The following is a 24,598-nucleotide window of genomic DNA, read 5'->3' on the forward strand; positions in this document are numbered from 1 at the left end:
TGCCATGAGGAACCCAAGAGATTGCTCGTGAGCATTTTGTATACACTTTACAAAATAAATAAACATGATTGTAATGTAAACAGCTTCGATAATTTAATATAATTTGTGGCTATCCATCACAGAAGGGTCCTTATGCTTCAACTGCAATAAGGACCTTATCTATCACAATTTGGGAATTTCAGATAAAAAGGACCTTACGCACATGCCGTGCTCACACAGTTCTGTCAAAGAAAATACAATATTGTAACCAAATATTAATATATTGAATAACACATTTTGTACTATGAGCTATGACCAAGGATCGAAATAAATAGGCAAGCCATAGACAAAGTTTAACAAATCCTTACACTAAAACTAGATCGACAGCTATAGTACAATACAAGCAATAGTTTAAGCATGTTACTTAATGTTATAGGGTAATTCGTCAGTAACTGGCCACCCTAAATTATAAATGAATTCTATTCACCTATATACAGAATTAATTTAAGTATAAGGTGGCTAGTTATTAAAACCTTATACTAAAAGGAATTCTGTTTATAGGTAAATAGAATTCATTTTTAGTTTAGGGTGGCCAGTTACAGGCGAATAACCCTACATGCTCGTGTTTTATACAAAAATAAAAATAAGTAATGTACAAAAAAAGCTACAAAAATAAACATATTTATTTGAATCTTGTATTATTTACACATAATATTCTCATTTTCAAGAAATAAAAATAAATTATTAAGCGAAGTTGACATAAAATATTTGATTTCGCCTACTCAATGTTGTTTTTTTCACTAGAAATTTGCTTATATTATACTATAGGACGTCTAAATAAACACTTAACAAATCAGTTTTTTTTGCGGTAAGTATACTATGTGATTCAATTAAAACTTGGGCTAGTATTCTAATAGTCAAATAATTTATTTGTTTTATTATACTTACGCAGGTAATCTCGAATGATTGATTCCTAAATATATTTCGATAGAGATGTAGTGCATAATTGCTTTCCATCGCATTATCTCGGAAACGTTCGTATTTGTCATGCTACTTCTGTCAACCTCAGTAGTTTTTGTACCGAGACTGACTGAAATAGCGAGACACGTTCGTACGTTTCCGTGAAAATACGATGGAAAAGAATGCACTACATCTGTACAACGTTTATCCTTTACTAATCGTCAATTCATTATCGTTACATTTTTGAGGTATAGTTAAAATAAAACTGAGTTAAGATAGCATTCGGCAAGACGCTGCCGCAGCCCGGCAGCCGCGACCGACCGCCGCCGCCGAACGTGGCAGCTGGGCGGCGCCGCCGTAACGGCCGCGCCGCTCGGCCGCCTGCATCGGACGGTGTGTCATACAAATCCCTATAAAGCAGTGCGGCGACTGCCGGGCAGCCGTGCCGCTGCCGGGTCGCGGCAACCTCTTGCCGACGCTTACCTTTAGATTCTCAATTTATTACTTAATGGAGACGAATTTGCTAAAGTGTAACGAGTTTTGGAAAATCATTACTTTTGTTGTAATATGAAAGTAAAATATAAAAAAATATATCAGAAGAAAAACATTCGACTAGTCGTGGTCTAAACATGACCCCTAATTCATTACAGTCGCATTTGTTTAAGAGTACGTTTATTTTATTTTATATCAGTACGATGTAAGAAATGTAACACGTTTTATGCGGTTAACTGTACTAATGAAAAACAAATTTTATACTTAGTACTGCTGATTTTAAAAAAAAACATACACTTTGTACTGAACCACTGTTTTGGAGTATTTTAGATATGTATATTTTAAATTGTAAAAAAAATCCAAGCTGCTTAAACCTTCGTATGTTTAACCTATCGTCTGTATAAGCACTGATCAGTGCGCTCGAATTAAAATCCTTTGTTTAATACAATAGGTTTAAATTCGTTCGCACTGATCAGTGCTTAGACATACGAAGGGTTAAGCAAGTAAGCACTGATCAGAACGGATGAATTTAAAAAATGTTTAATGCAAGTTCATGATGGGAATATTAAGTGCGTAAACACTGGACGAATAAGTATTAAATGAGATTTGTTATACAAAAAATAAATAAAGTTTGCTCTATGATTTACAGTCCAAAGGGGCTACCGCGAAAACCGAAATTCGCAAATTGCGGGGATCTTTCTCTTTTACTCCAATGAAGGCGTAATAAGAGTGACAGAGAAAAATGCCCGCAATTTGCGAACTTCGATTTTCGCGGTTATAGCCCAGTACTTTGCGTCGAGTGAAATATATAATAACATGAGTAACATTCGACAACCTATCACTCTCCGAATTTTGTTCCCCCAATTATGCAGTTAGCTAAATTTCCATTTGCTTATTTCCTAAACACATTTATTTAGTATAAGTGAACCTATCACAAATAACTGAAATAACCAATTAGGTTAATAGGTAACGGTTTAAGGAAATAAATGACAATTCAAAATGTCACATGATACTTTACATTGGGGTGCTCCATCTGTCCCATATATTGGTCCAATATATATTGGCGTCTCACATTTTGTTTAACGAGAAAGTGAGACGCATCGCACATCGGACAAAGAAATTGGACAGGTAGAATACCACCCTTAGGAATCCAATATGTATTCAAGTGAAAGAAGAGGCACCGAGCCAATGTATACAAGTTGAACATTTTTAAGTAGATATAAAATTATAGCATAAATTAAGTTACATAAATCCAGCAGTACCTAATTTATATTAATATGCACTATTTTACATTAACATACATAAATATACATACAATTGTTTTACTAATAACTTCACCGCGTATTATCACCATTTGTTTAGGTCTGAAAAAGAAAAAAATTGGAATAAGAAAAAGTACCTATAATCAAATTCTAATTTGTGATTTGATTTCTAACTTTAACATCAAAGACACATTAACTTTAATATGAGTAAAATCTTCGAAAAAACGATATCCGGAGTTTTACAGCTAAGTATAGATGGCGCTGTATGGCAAACAGAGTTACCTACCGCGTTATGTATGGAGCTGTACAGCGTGATCTAATTAAGCTATCCGATTCGAAGCAAATATGACGACTCTTGTTTTGTTAAGCCTCGTCTCCATATCGCGCGGCAAACCATCGAACATCGAAGATTTGGCTGACCATCTAGAGCAGTGGTTCCTAACCTTTTCAGTCCAGTCACCCCCATGACTAACTAGGGAACCTGATTTTACCCCTCCTCCCAATGGTAATAAAAAAAACGTGTACGTTTGTTGTATTGTTATATGTATTAGGTTAGTTTATTTACCCCCGTAAAATACCAGTTTTACCCCCACGGGGGTAATTACCCCCAGGTTAGGAACCACTGATCTAGAGTCTAGTTGAAATTTTTATGTGACAGATGTCTTTAGAAAGAGACAAAATTTAAAGCTTAATAAGTTTTACGAATATGGTGTAAGAAATAGTTGTATGTGAACTGACCGCTACCACCAGGAGAAGAAAGGTGACTTGTGCTGGAAGCGCTGCTGGAACGAGTCGAAGAACCGTGACGACGTCGACCCGCTTTTGGACCTGGAAACAATAGAATACATTAGTATATTGTATAGGCATAAAAAATTGCCCAGGCAGTTACAAGCCATACATCAAAAACCATTTGCGTTTATATGTGTGTGCGGCACGTCTGTACGCGCGTCATTGTGTATGTGTGGGTAAGTCGCTTTACTGAGAGGACGCCAGAAGTCCGCCAGGTTCATGTCGCGGCCAGTCGCGGGGCGAGGTGATGCGAGTCGGGGCGTGGCGGGGCGTGGCCGTTCTGTATGATAATACTATTACTTATTATGTGCCCCAGGCATAGACTAGGAATCCTCTAGACCGAGGTTAGAGCAATTATTTCATGCAACCGATGATGCCAAAAATGCGGGGGTGCGCGGGACGAGGTGAGCGAAGTCCGGTGCCGTGATTGGTCCGTTCAAAGACACGGACGTCACACAAAGACACTTTCGACTCGAACATGGAGTAAAATTACCTTATGCGTGGCAGAGGGGGTAGCGCCACAGATTATAATTATAATAGTTCTTACGAACAGATACTTATCTCTCAAACAAAACGCAAATACCTACCGTTTTGATACCTACACAAAAATACAATAGAGTGACCTTCAACGCGACGCTCCCCGCACCGCGCGCACCGGCACAACACTAGGGTTGCTGACGCTTAGAAATGATAAATAAATACTTACCTACTTAAACAGCGGAGTGAAATAAAAGGAAAGCTAAATCTTAAATTATACCTAATATTTCAATTATGCGTTAGTGTTTGAAAAATAAGTCATTTTAAAAGGTCATATGTACCTGCAGTAACCGCACTGTTTACGCCGTTTTATAAACCGCGCAATAATCCCAGCAAGAATTAGTTTTAAACTTCGTGTAATTTAAAACCAGATAGAAAATTAATGTTACACAATAAAGAAAAATAATAGAAACCCCATGAATACAGGTAATTCATTATAAGTTAACCAGAGCAAAAATGAGTAGGCACTTTCCGGTGTAAAGTTAACTTACTGTCGTTAAAATAAACATTTGCCAAAATAAATTAAAAATTTGCTACCTATTTCATACATAATAAACATCACATGTTTAATTAAAGAAATTCAATAGTAGGTAGGTACCTACTACGTAGCTTGTAACTATCGTAAAAATTGTCAGTGCGGCGCGCGGTGACGTGCGTACATGAGCGCGTGTGGCAACCAACTGGCTTGCTTTTCTACCGTGAACGGGAGCAGATTCGTAGTAGTGTCCGACCGAAGGTTCGGTTTCGGTTTCGGTTTCGGCCAGTTTCGGCCAAAAAATCATGTTTCGGCTGTAGTTTCGGTTTCGGCCAAAAAACGGCCGAACCTTTCGGCCGGGCCGAAACTTACGAAAAAAATAAGTAGGACAACAATATTAATACATATTATACTGATTCATGTATAGGTACAGAAATTAATTGGTTTATTATAAAACACAATTCCACTAATGAGGGCGCCACTGGACGGTAGACGCAGTCTTAAGAGGCTGTCAATAACTTTAACGCGCACACTGTCTAATTGTTTCGGAACGAATGAGTGATTTTATCTCAATTTACTATTGGTTTGTGTTAATTCCACATGTCCTCTACTTCAGCTTAGCCTTTGGCCTCGCTGCGCCGTGCTCGGCCTGCGGTCTCGCTTTTTAATACAATGGACATTGATTGGAGTCTGTGCTCAACTACTTATCCTGAAGCCTGAAGCACGGCTTTGACTTCACATGAAAGTTTGCCTCACTGGGGCACTTCGGATTTTTAGGCCCAGGTGAAGATTGGTACCCGGCCTTGCGATATTGTCAACAAAAACTTTCGCGTTCGCGTTTTTGGTTGGTTTTTTGGATGACCCTGTATCTACATGTTAACTTGACTGGTGAATGAATAGAGTTAGACCAAGAAAATTTTAGTTTAGAATAACACTTGCACTGCGTGTGTTATCAAAATCGTTGCAGAATTATCTTGGTCTAACTCTAGTAATTTTCTTAAAAAACTGCTTAAGTAACATCAATTTCAAGGATATTGGGTGTTGACAGCCCCATAATATGTGTATAAAAGAGGTTTTATGACATTTTTTCAACGATTTTAACAAGTCTACAAAAGTTTCGGTTTCGGTTTCGGTTTCGGCCGAAACTAGAGCCAAAGCCGAACATTCGGTTTCGGTTTCGGTTTCGGCAAAAAAACATGTTTCGGTCGGACACTAATTCGTAGGTATAAATCCGAGCTCGCGCGGAGAGTTCCATAGGCCTGGTAGCGCTATGCTCAGTCTGGAGGATGTTTTGTCTGTGGCACCAGGTTAGTGGGGTGATGCAAATGTATGTTTTTTAATGGTACCTCTCGACGATGACGGCGGGCATCTGCACCAGCTGCACGGGGCTCTTGTTGTCCTTGAGCGCCTGCGTGAGGTTGAGCACCTGGCCGCGCATCACCGACATCTGCCGCTCGAACAGACCCTTGTCGAACCCTTTGTCTTGCTGCAACACACAATACACTTATGTATTACCACAGAATACAAAATAGTACTAGGTACACAAGGTTCACTCTCTCACAAAACGCGTCTATTACGACAGATATGACCGCAAGGTACCGTAGGCAAGACCGGCAACCACTACTGCTGCACACCAAAATTGGTGTGGGCCGCAAGTAAATCGAAATCGCGGAGTGAGCCACGCCTGGACTTATAACTATCCTCTCATAAATATCCAAGATTACGTCTACGCTAAAATGTCGAATGATCTGTAGGTGTAGCTACGATATTTCCGGACCGATACAACCTTCAAGAATGGAGCGTACTCCCATCTTAAAGGCCGGCAACGCATCCCCTCTGGTATTGCAGGTGTCAATGGGCGACGGTAATTGCTTAGCATCAGGCGATTCGTTTGCTCATTTTTTTTAGCCAATTCATCAGATGCACAAAATAATATGATTACCAATTTATCAAAATAGTTTATATGGAATTAATGTTATAAATTTTAGAGTTTATACTTACTTTGAATAATAAATTTAATTCATCACATAGTTCCTGGACGAAGTTCATGTCTGATAATAACGGAAGTACTAGCTCTCTGAAACAATAAACACAATATTTATGTAAAAACTCATTTCAATACGTCTTCCTTCACTGATTACCTAAAGGAGCTTCAGAACCAGAGAGAATTGCCAGTTCTAGCCGATTTCTTATCTTTCTTGGAAAGTAGATTTATGGCACATGAAACTATAAAGAACCAGAAGAAAGAAGGAACTATCTATACATCTAACTATCAGAAGCCAGCAATATCCAGTAAACCAACTTTCAGCAAACCATGGCAAGCCAAGAAATCATCAACTACAAACCGGAGTTGCCGAAAAGTTACCACACAACATATCGTCGGCCTAATTCGCAAACCTCGTAACTCCTCCGGGGGAGTTACGAGGTTTGCGACTATAAGTATTGTTGTCCAAGGTAGCAATCACTAATTTCCTTGAAATGGAGTTACGAGGTTTGCGACTTAGAGCTTATGTGACGCCATATGTGGGGGGGCCACATATGGCGTCTATCGAGCGTCGGCGTCTGTCGGCGTCGGTCCGGCGCTATGGAAAATGACGTCGCTGCGCAGTTGCGTCGACGCTGCGTCGACGTTGCGTCGACGTCGGCCATAGAATTGTAGACGCCGACGCTCGAAAGACGCCAGATGTAGGGCGGCCCTCAGGCCGACGATATGGGAACTGTGCCTAACAACAATAGGTGTTCTTTTCTCACTTACTTGGTCTCCTGCGAGAAGGGCAGCTTGGCCTGCGGCAGCCAGGCCCAGTGGTAGGGGTAGGCTCGCCACGAGTCGGGGTGCTTGAACGGAAACGCCAGCCCGTTGTCGATGGCCGCTATCGACACTTCCGGCGTCTGCCAATTCTGCAAACACAAGCAACATTCTAATTTAAAAAGCTGCCATACAATCGAAGTTACTCTCTTATTTTACAACGACGTGCTTTAAGAGCCAACAGGAGTGGTCATTTCTCCATACAAACGTACTCGACTGTTTCCTCCGTGGGTTTTGATGCTAGAACAATGATTTTGTCAACACGGATTAGTATTGTCAATATCTGTGTCGGACCGTTTTGCTGTTTTTGATATTTTTGTTTTTTAAGGCGCTAGAGCCCTTCAAAAATCGCCAAAATGGCCTAATTGACTATGCCGCAATGAGAGGCGTAGTATTCAAAACTGATATCAATCAGCCAAAAAAGCAAAACGGTCCGACACAGATAATTTCATAATCATTTATATATCCAAGTTTGGTAAGGATTGGTTAAGTTTTGGAGGAGGAAACAATCGAGTACAAAACCTCGATTTTAGAGATTTTTACGCGGGATTTTTCGCCTTGTCCTTATCGCACTAGTTTTAGGAGCCGCTTCCTGTAGCGAGACGGTTATATTTACCCAAAATATTTAAAACTCAGCTCCTGTTTCGTCTTAATTACGTGAAACTAGGCACTAAGCATGAACGTTTACGTAACATATGTTGCTAAAATGCTGCAATACAATAAAGAATAAAGAATAAAAAAAAATTGTTACACAAAAAATAGAGCGAATGCTCACAGGATCAAATCTGTAGTATAAAAAAAAATAAGAATATATTTCTTACTATTATTCTTCTATTTGTCTTTCTTCTCTTTCAAAACTTAAATAACAATCACTAGCTATAACAAGACGCCGTATTATCTTCAAAATACTTTCATTTAGCTTTGGGTGGTATTCCACCTGTCCAATGTCCCATTAAGCAAAATGTGAGACGCATTACATATTGGACAGATGGAATACCACCCTTTGATAAAAAAACGCAGTTTTGTTACAATTATCAGCAAAATGCCGTCGTAATAAGTTTTTGGCAAAAATTTCATTTTTGGTACAAGCTTTTATCGCTGACTGTACTTTTCTTACGACAGACAACTAATGCTCATCGAGACAATTCTAAAAACCCCTAACACAATTGGGTTGCGTTTTTTCATCACAGAGTTCCTATGGCCACCTCCTGTCTCCAACATCAGATCAGCTCGATGGTACCATAATATTGCATTGTCATGCGATTTATACTGCATGCAAAATTTCAGCTCAATCGGAAACCGGGACGTGGATTAAATTTAACTTGCAAGATTTGATTACAGACAGACAATGGTCAGGTGAAACTAAATAAAAGCTTGTAAAACTATTGATCAACGAATTTTTGAGCCTGTATTCCTTAGGATGGCATTCCATCTGTCCAATTCCAATGTCATTGCGTCTCTCATTAAGCAGAATGTGCGACAAAATACACATTGGACAAATAAATTGGACAGATTGAATACCACCCTTAAAGGGCCCACTGATTAACAGTCCGCCGGACCTATCAGTTACAATAAAATTTTGACAGTTCCGAACAACTGACAGGCCGATACCGTCCGGCGGACTGTTAATCAGTGGGCCCCTTTATGTTGTAGTAACCGGCGAGCGTGCATGAGGAATGTTATGAAAGTGAAGGAAGCGAAAGAGGTATATCAGAATCGTAGCAAGTGGAAATACGCCTCTCCTACCCCTCCGGGAAATAGACGTGATTATAATATGTGTTGTAGTTATGATGTAACTTACGCTAGGGTCGGTCATGTCGATGTCTCCCCGCGGCGTGACCTGCGGCGCGTCGTATTTGATCAGCCAGTTGTCGTTGCCGCGATCCGTGTTCCTTATGATGTAGTCTAACACGACGAGCCGTTCGAACTGTAGCTGGAATCTGAAATTGTAAAAGTAAATAAATATAGATACAGCAGTTCGATCGAATGCATATGCCGCGAAGGCGTCGCTCGCACATTGCGTAGTACTACGTATATTCGCTAGATTTTAACGCAACTTTAAACCATTTAGGCCCACTTGCACCATCCCACTAACCCTGAGTTAAACGGTTAAACCTGATAACCTAATGTCAAATTGTACTGATTACCATGGTAACTCCAGGTTTAACCGGTTATCCCCGGGTTAGTAGAATGGTGCAAGTGGACCTTACTGAAATTACCACTATACTTTCTACATCCATAACGAGTACATCCGTGGCAGCCTCGCAGTCCGTGACGTAGCAGAGAAGCTCCAAGAATGTCGCCTCCGGTGGTTCGGCCACGTTTGTCGCAGGCCAGCTAACTACGTGGGAAACATATGCCTTAACCTAGCCCTTGACGGCCCCCGACCGCAATGCAGACCAAAAAAGTTATTTCGAGGTAACGTGAAATACTAACTTCCTCATGACGTGCGCGGGCGGCGGGTCCTGCTCGAAGCGCCGCAGCCAGTAGTCCGCGTCCTTGTAGCCCTCCACAAACAGCTGGAACGATCCCGCCTGGAAAAACACAAACAGATACTGTTTTTTTTTTTTGTATAGCCTATATTGTGTCCCACTGCTGGGCAAAGGCCTCCCCTGTCTTTCGCCACTCGTCACGGCTTTGTGCATGCTCCCGCCAGTCGCCACAGAATGAGTCCAGGTCGTTTCGCCATCTTATTTTTGGTCTGCCTCTGCCTCGGGTGATCTGAGGTGCACATTCGGTCGCTATTTTGGCCCATCTGTCCAGGTGCATCCGAAAGATATGTCCCGCCCAATCTCACTTGAGCTTTTTGTTATTATCTCAAAAATATGATTGCAGTTGCAGGTGAAAACCTATATTTTATAGGTTTTAACAACTGCCCCGGACATATGGACGATTGGACAAACCTATTTAGGATAAGGTTACTAAAGCGTTGTTTTTACGTACATATTTTTATGACACTACTTGTCACATATTTTTTTCAGATTACATACGCCTCGCTTTTTGTAACACGTATTTTGTTTGTTGTAATAGGGCCTTTGGAGCATTCCATGAAATTGTCTACCATTTGTCCCGTACAAACGCGATTTTCTGAAGATTTGCAAGTACAAGAGTTTCCTTTTCTATGACAAATGGTCAAAATTATGCGCAGATAAATAATTAGCTACTTTAAATGCCGAAAAAAAAAGTCGCAACACAGGAAATAAAATGCGTTTGTACGGGACAGCCCGTGGAATGCTTCCTTTACGCCTCCATAGATGGTTTCAACTCACATGTTGAAAACCTACTTTGCTATACAATAGTTACCTTAGGCGGGAGTCCCATCCTGTTGAACCTCAGGTTGGGGAACTGCTCGGTGATGGCTCGCTTGAGCCGCGAGCGCTCCCGGTCTATCCGCAAGTAGTTGAACGTTTCCGATACCAGCTTCACCACCTGCAATCATTATCAAATATTTGGAATTAGACGGCAGCTTAATAAGTAAAAAAAAACCGGACAAGTGCGAGTCGGAGCTCGGAGTCGGAGTCGGAGTCGCGCACGAAGGATTTCGTGCCATTACACAAAAAAAAAAACGGCAAAAAAATCACGTTTGTTCTATGGGAGCTCCACTTAACTATTTATTTTATTTTGTTTTTTTTTGTATTTTTGTTATAGCAGCAACAGAACAGAAATACATCATCTGTGAAAATTTCAACTGTCTAGTGCTATCAACTATCACGGCTCATGAGATGCAGCCTGGTGACTGGCAGACGGACAGAATCTTAGTAATAGGGTCCCGTTTTTACCCTTAGGATACGGAAACGGAACCCTAAAGAAAGATAATTTTTGATAAAAGATTTTATCGTCAACGATATTTTCTTTTCAAGCTTTCAATAGTCGCGCGAAGCAATTCTAACCAACCCAAACGCAATGGGTATGCGTTGCTTTATCACATAATTCCTATGGCCACGTTGTGGTATTTAAAAATATAAAATTATGTCTCATATTTCGGGTCATCAGATCAGAAATTTGGGGCATAATTCTATATTTAAAAACCCCCGACAAGATATAACAGCTACATAAATCCGCAGCTTAATTGGATCATCCGTTTTGGCGACAATTGGGAAAATTGTTCCGTGTGAACAAATACTCAATCAGTCTCTCACCCTAAACGTATACACGCCGTCTCCGTTCCTCTGTCGCGAGTAAAAATAACCAAAACTAAATGGATTTCACAAGACTGAATAAATATAATACGTGCGAAAAGGTAATTCGTAACTCGCGTCGATTTAAGGGCCCCCCCACATCTGGCGTCTTTCGAGCGTCGGCGTCTGTCGGCGTCGGTGCAGCGCTATGGAAAATGACGTCGCTGCGCAGTTGCGTCGACGCTGCGTCGACGTTGCGTTGACGTCGGCCATAGAATTGTAGACGCCGACGCTCGAAAGACGCCATATGTGGGGGGGGGGGGGGCCTAAAACACTACCTTCGGTCGTGTTTCGATTTATCGCCACTCGATGTCAATTTCCGATTTTTCGCACTTGTATCATTATATGTGTCGCTTAACTTCAAACTCGGGTAAATCCATTGGACCCTCTTAGCAAATATCTACCCTATTACGTTTTCTTAATACCAAAATCGCATAATCTGACAGATGGATTTACCCGAGTTTGAAGTTAAGCGACTCATATCATTAATACCATTATACTATTTAATTTTTTTTAAATCCAAATTGTTATACACGATCGACTATTTGTTTCCAATAAGCACGAAATGTGCATCTCCATTAATATTCAGGGACTAAAAATCTACGTCTACTCTTCGCATGCCTTTGTGAAAAATTTGCTATTGACTTAATAACCTTGATATTGTAACTTACAGTCCAAATTGTGTGGTACGGATACGGGACAAGGCATACGAAAGGTAAATCTGATCGAATCATAAAACAACCACACGCCAAAGACGACTCTATTCATTTTGAAATAGCATTCTAAATCGCGTAGACAGTATACTTTGCACTATACCTATAAGTAATATTAGGTATGTCTGCTCTGATTGCGGCTATCAGTCACGTTAACCGATAAGCATTATAAACAATGCGCGTATCGATCTGTATGTCAGCGCTCGCGCGATTACTATGCAACGATCGTATGCCGTGACGCAACGTATGCGTCACTCCATACGTCTAAATTAATCAGCGCCAGACCACGGCAAGAAAGCCTTTGTGCGTATGGGAAGTATCATAATAAAATAAAGCCTAATATACAAAACAATTAAATTTAAAACATATACACAATATGTATTAGGGTCATACACAGCAGTTAGGTCCACGTCTCCTATAGAGATACCCTAAGTCAAGGGCAATAAAACCTAATTTTGTTATTGAACACTTAGGTATTTGTACTCCTTGGGCCGTACGCAGATTTTAAAATATACCTAACTTGTAACTCCTGTTAGCTTTTGTCCATAGGAGTGACAAAATTTGTTTTAAAATCTGTACCTATATGATCCTTCAATTCCGTACCAACGAGTCTATACTTCGAGAACTCGGCATCAAGCAGCGTTTATCATCTTTGGTGCAGTCTCGTATGCTCACCTTTTTTGGTCACTTATGCCGCCGAGGGGAGGTGGCTATTGAGCGACTTGTGGCCCAGGGAAAGGTCGAGGGTACCAGGCCACGAGGAAGATCGCCTATGAGGTGGACTGACCAGATAAAGGCGGCAGTAAATGGCTCATCATCACTACATGAATGCACGAGGAAGGCGGCTATCAGAGAAGAGTGGCGACGTGTTGTGAAGCTTGCCACCAACACCTGAAGTGATGACCACGACCACTCTGTCAAGAGTGATACCGAAGAAGAAGAAGAGACGATCCTTCAACCTACAGGACGCTAGTAGCTAGTAGCATCATTGGATCCACGCTATTATGATAAACACAAAGCCAATCAGACGAACATTCTGCTTAATATTAAGTTTTGAACAATGTAGATGTTCATATAAACAAAACCTACCTACCTAGAGTCAGCTGACCTAGAATCAGCTAGAAAGCCTGAGCTTACATGAAGGAAACGCGCTCAACAATAAACCGCAGGCGACGTGAGATACAGCTACAAAAATACCAGCTAGGCCACTTTACAAACATATGATTCAGACATAAAAGAAATACAACAAACACACGAGATATCTACTTAAGATATAGATTCGAACACGAAAACCGTGGTAGGGTTCGGGCCAGAAAAACGTGGCAGTTGCGCTGCGATAGAATAATTCGCTTTCACAGATATTCTGGTCAAAGTATATTTCAGATGACACGTGTCATGCCACAAAATAATTATATTATCGCGCTTTTTTACGTAAATTCATCACGTAAGCAGAAGATACAGTTGAATTACACGAAAGGGCTTCTGATTTTAAAGACGCATGTAACCTTAGCCATGTTTCCTTCGGAGTGCGCAAAGTGATACTTCTGTTCCCTATGATGTCACGAGATTGTAACGTAATCGGGTCAAATTGAGATTCCGTATGAGAGTTGCGTGCCGGTAGTGTATGTAGATCATAGACTAGAAATCCTCTAGACCGAGTTTAGAGCAACTATTTCATGCAACCGATGCCAAAAATGCGGGGGTGCGCGGGACGAGGTGAGCGAAGTCCCGTGCCGTGATTGGTTCAAAGACACGGACGTCACACAAAGACACTTTCGACTCGAACATGGAGTAAAATTACCGTACGCGTGGCAGAGGGGGTAGCGCGACTATGCTCAGTCTGGAGGATGTTTTGTCTGTGATGTAGATATTGAATTCCACGGCGCGGATATATTAACGATGACGTACATAAGGCAACTTCGTAACAGACAGACATATTGGAAGCCATGCAAAGATAGTTTGACGTACTCTTGAGCCCAGTATTTCTGAGGCGCGAACTCTTGGTATATTCGCGGTAATATTCACATAGAGATGTAAGTAGGTAGTGCATAATTATTTTCCATCGTATTTTCACGGAAACGTACGAACGTGTTTTGCTATTTCAGTCAGTTTCGGTAGGCAAAGGACTGAGATTGACGGATGTACCATGAAAAATAGGAACGCTTCCGAGAAAATACGATGGAAACAATTATGCATTACATCTATGCCTATTCGAAAGCTTCTGATCTAAGCTAAAATGTAGTTATGCTATACTAGAAAAGCTTATATCATTGTCAGTGCCGTACGCCGTATGTTTATTTACCACAAACGTACGGCGGTCGTTTTGAGGCTGTAGACTTCGGCGTCAGGCGAATTCGCTCGGACCCATAGTCTAATAAAACATGGTCTTCTCTTCCCAGAGTGACACAAGCCTACGTCACAATAACATGGCCGCTATATATAGCGCTATCGCATATTATCATATAGCGCTGTCGCATGATGACGTAGGCTTGTGTCAGCCATGTGACCTAGAAAAGACGGGAAGAGAGTACCAGGCGGAGTATATTATTATACCATGCTCGGACCGTTTTTTTCGTAACCCACCAGTTAAGGCTTCTAAAGCAATCAGTTTATTGCACAACCCATTCTAGAAAATTGTATTTAGTTGTGTGTAAATATTGTGCAATTAATGATTCATTACTATATTATAGTCCAATAACGCCCGGAGATAAAATATAACGACTTCATACAGTCAATGAAATCATAGTTAATGTAGGTAAAACAAATTTATGTCCCTCGACAGTCATAACAAGGAAATTAACCTAAATTATAATAGATATGTTTAGTTTGATGGAAAGCGGACATTTAATAGAAGTACTACTGAAATACCTTATTGTTTACGTCTATAGTTCATTTTTTTTAGCTTTAGAAAGAACTCCACTGAAGCAAGCGTGCAGTTTTTATCAGGCTCTTTAATTTTTAATAATTATTGAATTATCTAATGTAGCATGGTCAATACATATAATTTACTTCAAATTATTACCCCTAAAAGTGCCGGATTTGGAACCGCAAGCTTACTTCTGCGAAGTTCTTTCTAATGATAAAAAACACGGACTATAAACTTAGTTGTCAGTCATTCAGGGCCACTTGCGCGTTCGAGGGTTAGCCAACTATCTCGGAGTTAACGAGTTTAAACAGTTAACTTCTAGTTAGTAGGCTAGCCCTGGAACGCGCAAGCGGCCCTTAGAGTGTAATTATCCCTAACCAAGTATATATTTTTTTTATAATTTATTGTGATGTAACTATTCCGTGGTTAGGGAACAGACGAGACTTCCCAAAGCAGCACATATGCATTTATTTCGTCCACTTCCTGTTCAATTAAGTTCATACACTGATTGATGTAATTTTTGAGCGTTTAACTATTTGTCATCTTATCAACTTGAAGCAGAAAGGCTCTTATTAGAATGATTGTTGCGAACTTGTTCCCGGCTCCGCATCATCTATATCTTTACTGTCTAAATTTATGCGGCGTACAATATGGTTTACCTACGAGTATATTTAAGTTTGAATACTCCCATTATTTTCTATAAATTGTTTTGTTCCACATTGCCCACTTACCCTAGTTTTTGGCACGATTTTGAGTCCAATCTTGGTGTCGACGAGACTCGCACCGGCCTCCGAGAGGTACCCCTGGTTGGGGATCAGACAGGACCTGCCGAAGCAGCACGGGCAGCAGAGCTTGTGCATCCATTTCGTCCATTTTGGATTTAGCCGGCCGTACGGCTCCTCGTCTTTTGGTTTGAATACGCCTATTATTTTCTGTAAGTAAAGCAAAATAGGTTAAAGGTAAGTTTAGACGACAACACCATATATGGTACACTCAGTATATACAGCTTCCGTGTATAGTGTCGTAGTCTAATCTTGGGCCTCTACACTGAGAGAAAAATCATTAGTAAACTAAACCAGGAATTATAAAAACAGTTCTGTATTGGAGGAAAAAATGAAGTTTAGTAATAATTATAGACGTTTCACTATTTCTGTAAAGTTTATTTATTTCTACAAACAGCTCAGTAATCCTAAATCTAATTTCAACAAACAGATAATAGAAATTGCAAGAACTAATAGAAATTGCAAAAGTCAATTTATTCCTATTAGTTAACTCTCCTTGTCCCCGGATTAAGTTTATTTTTGTAATTCTAAGTGTGTTTTTGTTATCCTTTTCTCTGTGTATTGTTTGCCAAAAAGTTTTAAATCATATGTAATATATTATTTGCCCGCATTTTCGTTAGTCATAATTTGATTGGTTCAGAAACGCGTCACTTTTCAGGATTGCCATAAAACAAATCTAACCTAACGTAACCTATCTATAGGCCTTACGAAAATCCTGAAAAGTTAACGGTTTCAGTTTTATGACTAATGATAATTTGACAAACAATACATTATGACTTAAAATTTTATGGGAAACAAAGGGACCCCTCTAAATCTTACCTGGCATGGAGATAACAAAATAATCTAATGCTATTCTTACGTTTTTACGGATTTTAATAAAATCCGTGTAACAAAATAACTACATAATCACGTTTAAGGGATCGCCCACGCCTGTGTTTAGTCGTGGGACGCACTGTTTACGATGCAAATTGTATGACGATAATGGCGACTTCTGCTGTGTTTTGTCCTTGATGTATTTCTCGTATAATATTTAGAGAATCTACGGCATTTCCCATTAACCCGTGGAGCGCCCAAGAATCACAGCAGTGTGGACTCGTATACCTGCCTATACTAATTAACAGCACACGTGTGACAGTAGGGCGCTCCACGGGTTAAGCAATATACCATTACATATATATATTTTTATTACTTTAGAACAGCGGTCGGCAACCTGCGGCCCGCGGGCCGCATGCGGCTCGTGAACCTGTCATTTGCGGCCCGAGTGCCGCCTTGGCTATTTTGTATGTAATAATGACAATTCCAATTCCAAATTCCAATTCCAAATTATTTATTTGTTAAACATAGGTACAACAGTTCTTAAATGTATAATAAAGTATCACTATGCTTCGCCATATGGCATACAAATATAGAAGACATGTATGGCACATTTTAAACTAAAGTAATTAAAATAATACACGTTAAATTAATAGGTTACAAAATTTCCAGAGTCTGACAAAAAATCTTGAATTTAGTAGTATGACAAACGACTGTCTCATAAAGTCATAAATATTAACAAAGTACGGCTCGCGTCACCTCCGTTAACTACTATGTGGCCCTTGGCTGCTAAAAGGTTGCCGACCGCTGCTTTAGAACAAATCAGAATGCCGATGACCGGACAAAGTGGAGAATATTGAGCAGAAAAGCGGACCCGGGCGCTAAGCCGGGAAAACGTTAGGTTGAAGAAGTAAACTTCAGAACGAATCATTTAAAAGTATCATACCTATTCATGCGTCACAACATGAAAGATATATTTGACTAGTATGTATTGTATACTAAACGAGGTACCTATTATATTGCGTATATTAAAACCGTAAGATGACGCATTTTGTTATGAATTATCAAAAGGGGTCGCGACACGATACCTTGATTCTGACGAGACTACTCCTACGTTAACTTTTTATAAGTAGTATTATTACTAACAACACTACGCTTGTGTAACTAAATACAGAATACATTTTTGGCAAAAATTTCATTTTTGGTACAAACTTTTATCGTTGACTGTACTTTTCCTTCCAGATGCAAATAATACTCATTGAGACAATTCTAAAAACTCCAAACACTCGTTGTTTTATCACAGAGTTCCTATAGTCACCTCCTGTCTACATCAACAGATCAGCTCGATGGTACCATAATATTGCATTGTCACTCGACTTATACAAATTTTCAACTTCATTGGAATCAAATTTAACTTGCAAGATTTGGCCCGTACAAACATAGTGTCATACATGGATACATTGCAAGTTAATAAAAAGCTTGTAAAAAGGGGTGAAGTACCTAAGATGTCAATGACCTGACCTTAAAACTAGACAATAGGGCAGAAGAAGGTATCAAGTAAGTAACAGTTTGTTTCCGACACACCAAATAAGGGAACCATTCTCGAAGTCCCCTTAACCCCGCGTCGGAATATTTATCTATGCTCCAATTCAACCGAAACTGGTATGGACCAGATCTGCATATTATGAATAAGAGCAGATTATGTGTATTCTAGTATTTCTAGTACAGTATCTAAATGTCAAAAAAACAGGCCAAGAGCATTTCGGGTCGTGCTCACTTGCTCAGTGTAGGGTTCCGTAGTCAGACTTATATAAATAAGTATATCCGTCATCATAACTTGTCTGAGAAGACATCACGGTCGAAAGTAGGCCAAATATGATCACGTGATTTCTGGACGAGCCCTAATTAGAAATGACTTACTCGTATTTGCGATACTTCAAAAGCTCAACCAATAGTGTACCAAATAGTTTCACAGGAAAGCCTCTGTTAAGTCGTCCGGGATTGATATATTTTCCCAAGCTGATTTGCAGTTTTCTAGTACTAACTATGTATTACCTAACCCTAAAAGTGTTGTATCAAATGTCTTATTCGGAAATAAGCCGCGTGGGCTTCGGTCAAGGTCACAGGAAAAGTAAACCGTAAGTTGAAGGTTGTGGTTAGCTGTCTGAGACGTTATACCTGGGTACTTAATAGTACCTACACAGTTCCTGAACATTTTTTAAGTCTTGTAACATTTTTTTATAATATAAAACTAATACTTATTGTACAACTTTTTATTTTAACCCGCCGAGCAAAAGAGGAGTGTTATATGTTTGATACCAATGTCTGTCTGTCTGAGGCATCGTAGCTCGATGCGGTTTTTTTTTACGTGAAAGCGAGTTTCCTTGCGGTGGTTCTTATAGAAATCGACCTAGTCGTTTGAAAAGTATCATGCAGCTCTTTTCTAAAATGATGTTTTGGCATAATATGGATATTTTTGGGATATAGTGTAGGGATTTTTTTAATTTAATAATCTAATATAGTACGAGTTTAATTCTAACCATTTCCTGGTGCTCGTTTCGTGAAAATAGGTTAATTTTTCTCTGAAACTATTTTCTGTACAACAGGCAGAAGAGATGAGACAACAAGCTTATTAATATGCAATACAAATTCATACCAGTGCAATTGAATCATGACTACTCAGGACTACTGATTGGTAATGATAACCGCTTGCCAAAGAACCTTGAACTCTATCGCCATGACTGTAACGTTGTTTATTATTTTTTTCGCACAAATTAAGCAACCTAGATGCGATAGCCTTGTCGCGTTCATTTGTTTCATTAATCATTGTCAAGATGAACATTGATGGGCAATTTCAGCAAACTCTAACAATTACTTACGCTCAAAATTGAACTTTAGGTTACCTAGGTAAGGTCGTTTTTCCATATTCAGAGTTTAATTTTGGTACACTACTTTTTTACTGCACCAAGATTGTAAAATCTTTAATTGTAACCATTTTCACTGAAGATTTTTGGGAAGCGTAAAAAATTGCTCATTGCAGACAACAAAACAAAAATTGCAATAGTTTAAAAGAAAGTCTCCTAGAAATATTGATGGCCGCGTGACTCACTCAACTCGTATCGTGAAATTTTAATACTTAAAAACACGACAACTTATTTGTACTGAACTAGGTGTACTGAAAGGTATTTGAATATTTGGGCAAGTAATTAGTTGGTTTATAAGGAAATTAATTATGTAATGATAATAGATGTCTCATCTGATGATAGTAGAGGCTTTGAACTTTAATATATGTAAATAAACGAGATTGTGTTTGTACCCGTTAGGGACATTAATACCTGTGTTAAATGAATGAAGTCCTAATACAATAAGACATTTGTTCTATATACAATTCTAAAACGCTCATTAGGTCTCATTTTAAAATTGGAGTTTCTTCTAATTAGGCTACCGGCGCCACCTAATGAACTAAACGTAAAGAGCATTAAAATTAAGAAACCAGTTTGATTAGTGGCTATGGCTATTGGCTATGCTCTAGCCGCTCATGCGTGAAAACTTGCTAAGACAAATCCAATTTTGATTTGTCAAAATAACGATTCAAATTAGAACGGAACGGGAGACCCCCCTCCCCCCTCGGAACCGGTATTTTTTTTAAACCCCGAAATACCCCAATATTTTGAAATTATTTTATTCTTTTTAGATAGGACTGAATCATGTATTTAGGTAACAACTTCGTATTATTAGATTGTCCCATTAAAAATGAAATAATAAACCAAAGAACGAAAACGAACGTAATAATACCGGTATTTTTGTATCCATGGAGCAAATACCGGTTTCCGACCCTGCGGGAGACCTTTTTATAGGCCTCTGGGCGGCTAGACGCTATAGTGAATAGTTCAAAGGGATTAAAATATCTAGGGATGTAACGATACATGATTTTGCCGATACGATACCGATACCGATTTGTGAAGTAAATAATCGGCGATACCGATACAGATACCGATATCAATGGCACAGTAGTTAGCTAATAGATATAACAAGTAAGGAATTATATACTTATTATGCATAAAACATACATGTATTAATAGACACTCAATTTTGTGAAGTGTGAAAAACTGTAAAACCAAAATCAAAAAAACATTTATTTAGGTAACCACCAAGCAATCAATGCAAAAGTAAATCCAAATCAGTAATTATAGTTCACTTTAGGTAGTTTTTACCCGACTACGGCAACGCAAAAGGAGGGTTATTTGTTATGGAAACAAAGTGTATTCAAATTATTAGCAGCGTCATTCGTTTCGCGCGCTTTTCAAACTGTAATATCGGCTGAATTTAAATCGGCGATGCCGATATATCGGTCTGCCGGTTATATCGGCCGATATATCGTATCGGTATCGGTATCGTTACATCCCTAAAAATATCTGTGCACTTTTACCTATAAATCGTGCAAACACATACTTTTTCAGGGTTAGTTGTGGTTTTTTTGTGACACATTATTTTTAATGCCTAGTTGGTCCTGTCATGAACATTGTTGAAAAATGCTAGATTAAGAAATATACTTACTCCACCAGGGTTCTTTACGAAATAGGAGCCACTGGAGCCCTGGTATATCCTCTCTGGGAAAATGTTGTTGTCGATGGCCACCTCCGCCTGCCACACCAGCTCACTGAACTGCGGGTCATCTGCCAACAATAATAGGAGTTATACATAGTAATAAGACTTATGGAATATGTACCTTATTAAAGTTATTAATCTTATTATGCTACGGTTTATTATGGGATTTAATGTAATTCAAAGGCAAAGCAACATTAGAATTAAGTAATTTAATATTAAATAAATTACTACCTGAAATTCAGTATTGGTACCTACAATTTAACTAAATTTTGTTTAATATTTAACTAAACAACTGAATGAAATTTTAAAATATTTAACGATACTAAATGCTAAAACATTTTTTTGGAATCATTGGCAGATATTTATTAAGGAAGGCATATTTTCTAAAATGTTTGTTTATCTTTTGTCTGTATAGGGTACTATTTACTATATTTAATTTATAAATACATGTTTAACCTATATTTTTTGGTTTTCTTTGTAGAAAATGTCCTGAAATACAATCGAACTCTAATGATGATTTATGAAATATTTATTTCATTTTTCTTATACCATACCATAGATAACACAATTTATATCTACTCTATCTACCTGTTTAAAATCAAAATATGAGCCACTCTTAATGAATACATTCATGATTATATTGAAGGCCTTTAATTAACTAAAACACATAAAACCATTTCATTGCCACACTCCTCATTATGAATGGCAATCATAAACGAGCTCGTTTTTAAGCAACACATTCTGTGAAACCTGTTTATCAGACGCCATTGGAATTAGCATTTTTATCTACAACTGACTACTGGGTGAATGATGCTCTATCCTCCTAAGGCCCAACCATAGAAATGAAAAATCCAGAATTTGCAACTGAAATTTGAAACTTTTGTGCAGGGAATAGAGTTGATTTTGGTTTTGTTTTAAAATTGAATGAAACAAAACAAATGCGACTCTGTTCCAATTGAATATGATTTAAATTTCATCAAACTGAATAAGTACTATAGGTAACACCTCGGCGTTGTAAGTTTGAATTGAAATTAAAAACAAATTTAAGTCACCGTCTTCTAAACCCAGGAGTAGTAGAGCAGTAACTACTATTTCAAAATCCAAACACAAAGGTTTTTATTGAGGTTGCAAAGTGAACAACATGTAATTATAACAATGATCAGTTGATGAAATAAAGGACTGAAATGTGCAATTCAAGTTTATCAGAATATGGTTAGTTTTGTATCAGAACAAACACGCTTGGAAGATTTACTTAAGTAAGAGTTTGTACAAATAACAAACTTTCACTTTGCACATTGTATTTAGTTAACTTTAAGTAACTCATATGTATGTCAAATTTTGCAGTAAGAAATTGTTTTCGAAAAATATGAATCACATAGGTTGAAAATATGTATGGAAAATATGTATTTAAACTATCAACAGAATGTAATAAGTAACGGTATACATGCAACAAGAGTACTGAACTCTTGTATTTCTGTAAAGCCTTCACAGGTAGCATATGGCATAGCTTTTTCAGTAGACAAGAGGCAAAGTATTATTTGTTTTACAATAAAAGCACAAACATTACAGAGAGATTAAAAATTAATTGGCTCACCACAGTGAAAAGGCTGATCCATGTTGAAGAAATTTTATAAAAACAAAGTGAAAATGGCAAAGACAATCTACAATTGTTACAGTTGGCTGAAAATTGACATTGTACTTTACCTTGTGGCTATATTCACTCAAGTTACCTGAGTAAACATTATTTTTCTAATGAATCTTCAGTAGCATGAAGTTGAACACATAATTATGCAAAACTTAGTAGCAAAACAATGCCAAAATATGATCACCTTGTAATCAGGGATGTGTATAGAAAACCAAGGTCAATTTTACTATCTATATATCAATGTCATTGGATTATAAATTAAACTGTCTTTATGGAAGCCATACAAAGCTCACTGGGACGTCAGACAAGTATTTTTAGAAAAAAAACGAGCGTCATCGATTTAAATTGAAAATGATTGCTTGCCATATGTTCTGTGGGCGCAAACTTAGGTTTTTGGTAAATAAATAGGCGGATACATGACTCAGTGATAATAGCACGTAATTACCTGGAAAATGGTTGTAGGACACTTCGAAGTCGCCACGGCCGCCCAGGAGCGGCTGCGACTCCCGGTTGACCCCCGGGGAATCCACGTTGCCCTCAAAACCGACCTCTGGCACTAAACAAATCTCCTCAGCACTACTGGACAGAGATACCACGCCGTCATCCGGCAGCGTAATTGGATTGTGCGGCTTGTCGAAATCGAGGTTCAACAGAGTCTCTTCCGTACTCATGAGTAATGTTAAACAGCGATACTCTGCCGAGCCTCATTTAATTCGTCTTGTAAATTCTTTGTTCCACTATCATTTACACAAACACGACCACTTCATTCATTGTAGCCAAGCAGAGACTATAGATCACTGACAATTTGACAAATTCGCGACTGACAGATGACGAAATTGGCATAGACTAATGTTTTTTTTTTTCTAAATAGTGCAGTGAAGCGAATCGGCATTGAAGGTAATCGATATCAAATCGTTATAAAGTTAAAAATGTTATTTGTATACATATAATTTTTAAGAGATTGATGCTACATGTGTCTTTATTCGAGTACCATGCAAGTGGAATCGTTAGCATGTAATTTAAAAACAAATTAAACTCCTGTTGTTATATAAATTCATCGAATTTAAATCGACAACATTGCCTTTGATATTGTAACAGGCGAGCAATAGAATAGAAAATACGTAAATTGGTATTCCACTTGCCCAATTTCTTGGTATAATTTGCATTGCCTCTCATTCTATCACTAAGCAAAATGTGAGACGCAAATAGACATTGGACAAATAAATTGGACAGGTGGAATACCACCCTAAGCCCCCATTCGCACGGCAGCTATTTCAACGCGCGTTAAAAAAGCGTCTAAGTGATAAAAAAAAACGAACTGTAAGTCTAAGAAAGTTTATTATAAGAATACATAAACAAAGAAAACAACATACCTTGTGCTTTAAAAAAATCACTTAAGAATAAGAATAAGTTTATTGCTCCCATATTGATCTTACTCTAATAGTACAATAAGATTACAATATGTTACCCTACAAGGGCATTGCAAATACACGTGCATATAAAATATGTATTACACATAAGAAAGGTACACTTTAATTTATCTATTTCTATGCCTATAATATATAACAAAAATATTATTTTAATATCTTAAAATTATACTTATTTTCGTTGAAAAATTCTTGCAGGGAGTAAAAAGTATGGTCTATTAGGTAGGTTTTTAACTTGTTAACAAATTTTGTGTATGTTTTTTCGT

General features: G+C 38.4%; 1 protein-coding gene across 1 annotated transcript; it reads right to left on the bottom strand.

Moving 5' to 3' along the window:
* Positions 1-1,413: 1,413 nt before the first annotated feature.
* On the bottom strand, positions 1,414-23,714 carry LOC134668687 (phosphatidylinositol 4-kinase type 2-beta). The gene is made up of 11 exons (XM_063526131.1): positions 23,351-23,714; positions 21,210-21,328; positions 15,789-15,989; positions 10,604-10,729; positions 9,737-9,834; positions 9,102-9,240; positions 7,250-7,392; positions 6,496-6,571; positions 5,841-5,980; positions 3,432-3,521; positions 1,414-2,795 (listed from the first exon to the last, which is right to left on the bottom strand). The coding sequence occupies exons 1-10, from the start codon at positions 23,574-23,576 to the stop codon at positions 3,434-3,436; spliced, it is 1,356 nt and encodes a 451-aa protein (XP_063382201.1). The 5' UTR covers positions 23,577-23,714; the 3' UTR covers positions 1,414-2,795; positions 3,432-3,433.
* Between the last annotated feature and the right edge of the window lie 884 nt (positions 23,715-24,598).

The sequence above is a fragment of the Cydia fagiglandana genome, chromosome 1 (assembly GCF_963556715.1).
Source record: "Cydia fagiglandana chromosome 1, ilCydFagi1.1, whole genome shotgun sequence".
Taxonomy (NCBI): Eukaryota; Metazoa; Arthropoda; class Insecta; order Lepidoptera; family Tortricidae; genus Cydia; species Cydia fagiglandana.

Coding starts and splice junctions, on each gene's coding strand:
- LOC134668687 (XM_063526131.1), bottom strand. CDS start 23,576: ATGAGTACGGAAGAGACTCTGTTGAACCTCGATTTCGACAAGCCGCAC. Junction 7,393..9,101: donor TCGACATGACCGACCCTAGC/GTAAGTTACATC, acceptor TTGTGTTTGCAG/AATTGGCAGACGCCGGAAGT. Junction 3,522..5,840: donor CCCGCCGTCATCGTCGAGAG/GTACCATTAAAA, acceptor TATTGTTTCCAG/GTCCAAAAGCGGGTCGACGT.